Source organism: Phalaenopsis equestris, unplaced genomic scaffold (genome assembly GCF_001263595.1).
Source record: "Phalaenopsis equestris unplaced genomic scaffold, ASM126359v1 Scaffold199268, whole genome shotgun sequence".
NCBI lineage: Eukaryota > Viridiplantae > Streptophyta > Magnoliopsida > Asparagales > Orchidaceae > Phalaenopsis > Phalaenopsis equestris.
In genome coordinates this window covers 4,294-11,575 of record NW_018219148.1, presented here as the reverse complement: position 1 = coordinate 11,575, position 7,282 = coordinate 4,294, and the positions used below count along the sequence as shown (strand labels likewise).

At 35.0% G+C, this 7,282-nt stretch overlaps 1 protein-coding gene across 1 annotated transcript; it reads right to left on the bottom strand.

Moving 5' to 3' along the window:
• Positions 1–2: 2 nt before the first annotated feature.
• On the bottom strand, positions 3–6,928 carry LOC110035708 (probable prefoldin subunit 2; the record flags this gene model as incomplete). The annotated part of the gene is made up of 2 exons (XM_020739980.1): positions 6,643–6,928; positions 3–255 (listed from the first exon to the last, which is right to left on the bottom strand). A coding segment is annotated over exon 2 (243 nt), but the record flags the coding sequence as incomplete, so codon positions are not given.
• Between the last annotated feature and the right edge of the window lie 354 nt (positions 6,929–7,282).

Here is a 7,282-nt window from a genome sequence, read left to right as displayed (position 1 = left end):
ACCGCAGATAAACCCTCCTTCACGGTCCTTTCAACAAGCCCCCCGCCGATCATGCGGAAGCAACCCCTGGAGGGATCAAGTGGCTGTATTGCTCCGATTACGAGGGAGTGTTCGCCGACCTCCATCTCCAATTCAGTGATCTTTGAGTATAGCTGGTTTATCTCCGAGCGCATTGTAGCATATATACTGGCAATGGCTTGCTCATTCATTGGTTCCCTGTTTTCACCGCTGGCTTTACTTGCCATCTTCCAGGCGCTGAAAACATAATTGCATCAGATATGGAAAAAGGACTCGAAATAACAAGATATCAACCAACGTGGTCTTACAACAGCTTTAATAGAGACAATGGTTTTGTTTTTGTTGAACCACTCCAAGCCATCCTCGTACATCATCGCTTTGTTAAACTTTGTGCAATGACAAGTTAATAATACCAATTGGATCGAAGTTGGTGCTTCGTTAAACTTTTGTGTGATGACAAGTTAATAATACCAATTGGATCAAAGTTCGATCACGTCGTATATCAAATTTTCGGCCGTTTGGTTTAGCTAGCACATAAGCTGATTCTCTCCTATTTTTCAAACAGCACACAGTACTGACAGCGCCCATGGTCATTTGAGCACAACTAGAAAATCAACTTATCTATGAGTAGCTTGAGTTTTCTACTAGCAGCAAGGCAACTGTTAAATTTTATGAATACCCAGAAGATAGGGAAAGGTCTTACAACAGCTTTAATAGAGACAATGGTTTTGCTTTTGTTGAACCACTCAAAGCCATCCTCGTACATCATCGCTTCGTTAAACTTTTGTGTGATGACAAGTTAATAATACCAATTGGATCAAAGTTCGATCACGTCGTATATCAAATTTTCGGCCGTTTGGTTTAGCTTGCACATAAGCTGATTCTCTCCTATTTTTTAAACAGCACACAGTACTGACAGCGCCCATGCTCATTTGAGCACAACTAAAAAATCAACTTATCTATGAGTAACTAGAGTTTTCTACTAGCAGCAAAGCAACGGTTAAATTTTATGAATACCCAGAAGATAGGGAAAGCCCCTATTAAACCTCACCAGACAAATAGTGATTACGAATAAAGTGCTCTGGGTATTTCCTCAAATCAACCATAAAAAAGATTAACTTGTTAACTTTACAAGTTTGACGAAGATGGAATATTGCACCTCATAAGTCTTAAATTTAAATTATTAAGGGTACTTTTTTCTGAGATTTTCAAGGGTTATTTGCCTTTTTCTACCATAAAAAAAAAAAAAAAAGACTTAAAGAACTCTGCAGATTAAATTCATTCTTTACTTGAAGCTCCTAAAATTAGCTTTCCACTCTTCTCATAATTTTTATATGAAATCAGCATTATACTTCTGAATTTTGAAGGACAAATTTTGCTCTGCAACCGAGCACTTCAAAATTGAATCAATTTTGGGCTCAGATCATGTAGAAGGAGCCAAGCCCAGCTTGAATTAAACTTGAATAGAGCTGAGCTTCGATTTGAATGAGGTAGCCCGAAATTGGATTGAAAAAATTGCAATTAAATCGCGATGATTGTACATGTCTATATGTTTATGTAATCAAGTAAGAATTTGCACATGTATTCATATCTAATAAATTCTTAATTTAACTAACTATTAATTTCTTCAGATAAAAAAAACAGAAATTACATAAAATTCAAAAATACGATAATATCAGATCCTCCTGTTAAAAAGTTTTGCATAAAATTTAAAAGCATTAAAATCAAGAGCATTTTACCAGAAGTTGCAATCGACAAACATATAAATGAACCAAGGGCGATAAGGAACATATGGGCGATAAGGCCAGAGGAGATAAAGAATTCGAACTACCAAACTTAACTGAAGGAAGTCGAGAAAGCTGAGAACTAAAGGAGACCAAAGATTAGAGTAAAGCAAGACATAAAGTAGGTTAAGGATACCGAATAAAGGGAACAAGTTGGATGGAATTAAATGGAAGTAATTCAATGAATGCAAAATGGGTGAAGATGGATGTTTCACATCAATCATCCCAACTTTAAAAAATTAGCTCCAACAAATTTTTAAGTGTATTTATCAAGCTTATGCCTCTTGTATCAAAATTTATAAATTATCACAAATAAATCTAAGTGTCCACTCTCTGGTATCCACAATCTATGGTGGACATAATAACATTTCAAAAATATAAAGGTAAATGTTAGCCTGATTTGAAAGAAATTTTATTCACAAAGAGATGACTGTGATCTCTAATAAGGGAGAGAGAAGTATCCAACCTTAAATTTGTTCTTACCAGAGCTGGCAGCCACAAGTTTTAAGCAAGGAATCAAGGGATGAAGATGATTTTGCTAAGGCTAATGTATCCTCAAAACTACATGGATGCTAGCTAAAACTGGGTCAATTGGACATGATTCAAATGCTTCTACCTCCACTAAATGCTGCTGAAACTCTCTTAATAAGCAAGCCAAGTATTGTCTAAGTGCCATTTGCTAATGGTCCTTGTTATTATACTTGATCAACATACAAATATTATTGGTCAAAATATTTTTAAGAAGAAAGTTCCTCCATAGACTTCTGCAAGCATCGGGCATAATGCCCAATAATTATGAACTCTATTCATATTAACAATATCTCCTAACGTGGCTCCATCTTAAAGTAGTAGTAAAGTTCTCCTCAGGCCCGACCTGCTAAGGTAAAATATAACATAAGTTATTAGGAATAAATCTATCTTGTAAAGGATATGATAGTCTTTGGTGGTTCAACTTGATCAATAAAATATAAATTAAAGACATATTTGGCCTTACTCAATACCCACCAAATAAAAAGAATACATTTGACATCTATGATGAAGACATTCTTATTGTGCTAATGAGCACGGTTTCTTGCAAATCAACTGTCAGTGCACTTGATGATCACTGAAGTGCACTTTCACCACAAATTATGAATGCGCTTGTCTAGCGTTCGCAAATGCCAACATGCAATCTAAGGTGCAAAGTTTCCTTTTTGCTTCACTTTTATCAACTAAATGTTTTGCACAGCGAGCAAATATCACAGCCTAGCAATTCACTCCAAAGGCGAGTTTTGATAGCATTTAGACTCGTCTGTACAACAAATTGATTCATTCATCTGATTCTTTCAATTTTAAGTTCAATTTTGTCTATTAATTAATTTTTTTTTTTTTTGGCTGTAGGCCAATGGGCTTACAGCACTCATGATTTGCTCCATTGCATATGATCCCAACTATCTATCTTATCCCTGTTGGATGCCTAATTGTTTAGTTCTATTATTTCGTAGCTCCAGTTTTCAAATTCAAGATCATAGTTATAGTACAAGTTGTTCATGGATGCCTATCACTTTATGTTCTTTCGTTTTGCAACTTTTACGATGATTATTAAAAGAGTTCAAATTGTATTCCTTATTCTATTTATAGAGATTAGCATTCAAATTTTATAGAATATATTTTTTCCAATAATGAATGCAATGATTGTAAATTTATATGATGCGTCAAAAATAGTGCCCGACAATGAGAGAGAATGTAGCTATTGCTAAACTTTCCTACTGAATGATGAATCTTCTTTAGGACTATGCCAGCAAAGCATTAATGCACAGCACTTTGTTTGTACATTTACTTTTATTTTTGGCCTATATTGATAGTATACTACATCATATTATCTTTGGTAAACAGATGCTATGTATGACCATATATTTAGCTTACGTGGTAGTCAGACACCACTACCATATTTTTTTACCTTTGTTGAACAAATGCCATGCTTTAATATGTATTGACTTAAAAGGTTTACTTTTTTTTCTTTCCCTTTGTTGAACAAATGCAATTCCTCACTATTTCATTAATTTATTTACATTTGACTACATTTAGTTTAGTCACCATTGAATATAGAAAAGTTGAGACGTTTATCAAATCCTATGCTGACTGCTGATGCTTTGGTTCAATCATATCAGATCAACTGAGATGCCTTGCCGCCACAGTGACATGACTGTGTGGGTTCGACTTGCTTCCTTCGAAGTTCAGATGCCATGCAGGATATTTCAACTAAAAAAATCCAGTGAAATCTCAATACTTTAGATCGTCTCTTGCCCTCCAAAAGAAGTATTTTGGAGATTTCTATAAAAGAAAGGTGCTGATATTACTAATATTCAAGTCTTTAAAAGATATGTATACTAGAGTTATTATTTATGTTCAAACACAAGGAGGATTGATCAAATATTTTCATATTTCAGTCAAATTACATCAAGGATCAGGTTTAAGATCATATCATTTTGCTTTAGTTATGGATGTTCTTACTGGACAATTACAGATAGATGTACCTTAGAATTTGCTTTTCGTTGATAATATCCCTTCTGTGGATAAGACTAGAGAGAGATTTCAGAAAAAAAACTTAAATTATGGATGTCAATTTTAGAATCTAAAGACTTTCGTTTGAGTAGATCTAAGACTAAATACATGAAATATAAGATTAGTAGTAGTAGATCCAGTGACGGTGTTGTAATAATGGGTAATCAAGTCATTAAAAGTAGTGAACATTATAGATATCTCAAGCCTATTGTTCAAAGTGATGGTAATATGGATGGGGATGTTATTAGTAGAATTCGAGTTGGATGGTTGAAGTGGAAGAATACATCGAGTCTATTGAGTGATAGAAAAGTACCACTTAGACTTAAAGGAATTTTATAAAATGGTTGTGAGACCTGCAATGTTTTATGGCGCAGAATGTTCGCCTGTAAAAGAGAAGCATATTAAGTTAAGTGCAGCTGGGAAGAGAATGCTCAGGTGGATGAGTAGCTTTACGCTTAGAGACGATGTGCAAAACAAATATATCTGTGAAAGGGTTGGAGCAGCTCCCGTGGCAAACAAAATGATAAAGAGTCTCCCTAAGTGATTTGGACGCATTAAACGTTGACCATCTAATGACCCAATTAGGAGAGTACATGTCCTAAATTTGACTTATGTTAAGAAAGATAGAAGTAGATCTAAAAAGACTAGGGCATAATGTATAAAAAATGAACTTAATTTATTAGAATTAAATGAAAATATGACAGTTAATTAAACACAAAGGAGAAAAAGGATTTGTGTAGCCGATCCCACTTAGGGAGATAAAGGCTTGTTGTTGTTGTCGGCTTGCCCTCCAACTGTTTAAGACTTTTGGCATGGTTTCTAGCCACTAGTAAGCATGGCAGCTTCCAAATTTGATCTTTCATCTGATTAGATATTCGATTGAAAATATCATTAAATACTTCTCAGGTAAGATTTACAATGAAGTTGACGACAAGATTATATAACATTTATACAATTTGAATATTAGGTAAATGGAAGGAATTCAAGGATGGGTACTTGATGGACTGCAAAGATAATCCCTGTCCCTCCAATATTTTGCTCTCACATCGTGTTCACATATAAAATGACTGCAACAATTATACCCATCGCATCCTATAATCTGCACAGACAAAGTTCTCATAACAATTCACATGGCAAAAATGCAAAAATAAACATTGAGGTCACCATTGGAGAAAAAATTACTAGTTCCCTTTTTTCTTTCTTTTCTTCCTCTATTTCAGGCACCTCGTAGCTATTTGCTGATTCACTTGTGACCTCTGTTCAGACTCAGATGAGCTATGAAGATGCATTGCATGGTGTTCTTGAAATCATGCATAGACTTCTAGAGCTTCATAGGCTTATTCTATCTAACCATTAGCAAATGCACGGACATAATCCTATTAATTATGTGATCAGTTGATAAAATGTGCTACACTAATGCCCATGTTTGGTCAGAAACATTAGTATGAATGAAATAAAAAAAAAATGAATATCTGAGACAGCACATAATAATCACAGGATAAACTCATAGCTAAAGCAAATTACTTCAAAAGAAAACATAGTACAATAAGTTCATACATTAAAGTTGTTGCCTGTTTTTGATAGCACCAGTTCGCAAAACTCTGCAGCATGAGTAGGGTTGCAAACAAAGTAAGCCGAGCCTAGCAGCTATTTGCTTGAGCTCGAGCTCATTTATTAAAAATTTGTTCTAGAGTAACTTAAGATCGTTTCAAGCTTTTAGGAAGGTGTTCAAGCTCATTGAGCTCGGCTAAGCTCAGTTCATATAGGGATTATTGAGCTTTTTAAAAAGCAGCTCATCTGAAAAAATAAACGATCCGTAATAAGCCTTAATCGAACCTTGCTCAAGCTTTATAAAGTAACTTGTTTGAAAAAATAAAATAGGTAGATGTTGAAGGATTAGGAAGGAATAAGGTTAGACAAAAGGTGACATATATAATAGATTGAGTATGTCTTGCAACACTCAATATGAATGATAGAAAATGAAGATTCATGAAGCCAAATAGTTGGGATGTGAAGTGTGGTGATTGATTAAGTTTCTACAGTGATTTTGTAATTTGAGGTATAAAATTGATTATGAATATGATGTTTTAAAGATTCCATGTCTTTTTCTCTTGCTTATATGAGGTTCCTCAAGATTAAGTTGTATCTTTACTTAGGCGATGATCAGAATGCTAAATCCGGATTTCACGGATTTCGACCGTAAATCCCGGATTTACTAAATCATGCTGTTCTGCAGTTCGGCGGATTTGGTAAATCCGGGAAGAGCGAAGAGCAAGAGTGGCGCGAACAAGCTTACCTTCCTCAATGGCTTCTGGTCGGAGTGGAGCTTAAGGATGAGTACGATGAAAGTTTCAGTGGATTCTGTACGCCGCGATCCCGTCGTTGCCTTCCCAGATAGCTCTAATCAGGAATCTATCGCGAGGGTTCGTTCACGAAGGCGATGATTTTGGGCGAAACCGGGAGAGGGACATAGACAAGGGTTTCGCTTAGAGACTAGAGAGAGGGAAGGGACCCGTAGAGGGGAAGTGCTGGAGGCGAGGGTTTCGGCCACAGAGAGAGAGCCGAAGGGGTAGATGGGGAGCAGATGTTCATTCATCTTTACTTAATTATATTTATGGATTTAACTTATTTAGATAAATTTGCTATTAAGTTAAATCGAATTTTTACTTATTCTTTTTATTAAATATGAATTTATTAAATTCATTTATTAGTTAGATTTAACCGTTTTAGTTTGAGAAAAAAAGTATTACAAATAGATTTATGCCTAACATATCAAATGAACTTAACTAGATTTAATCTTAATTGAATCAGATATTCTTTTTAGATTTGATAAATTCAAATTTATGGGATTTACTAAGTGTTTGTTTGGGGCAGTTGCAGCTTATCAATAAGCTGTTGCGTAGCAGCTGTCACATGAAATTGTTGCGGATAAACTG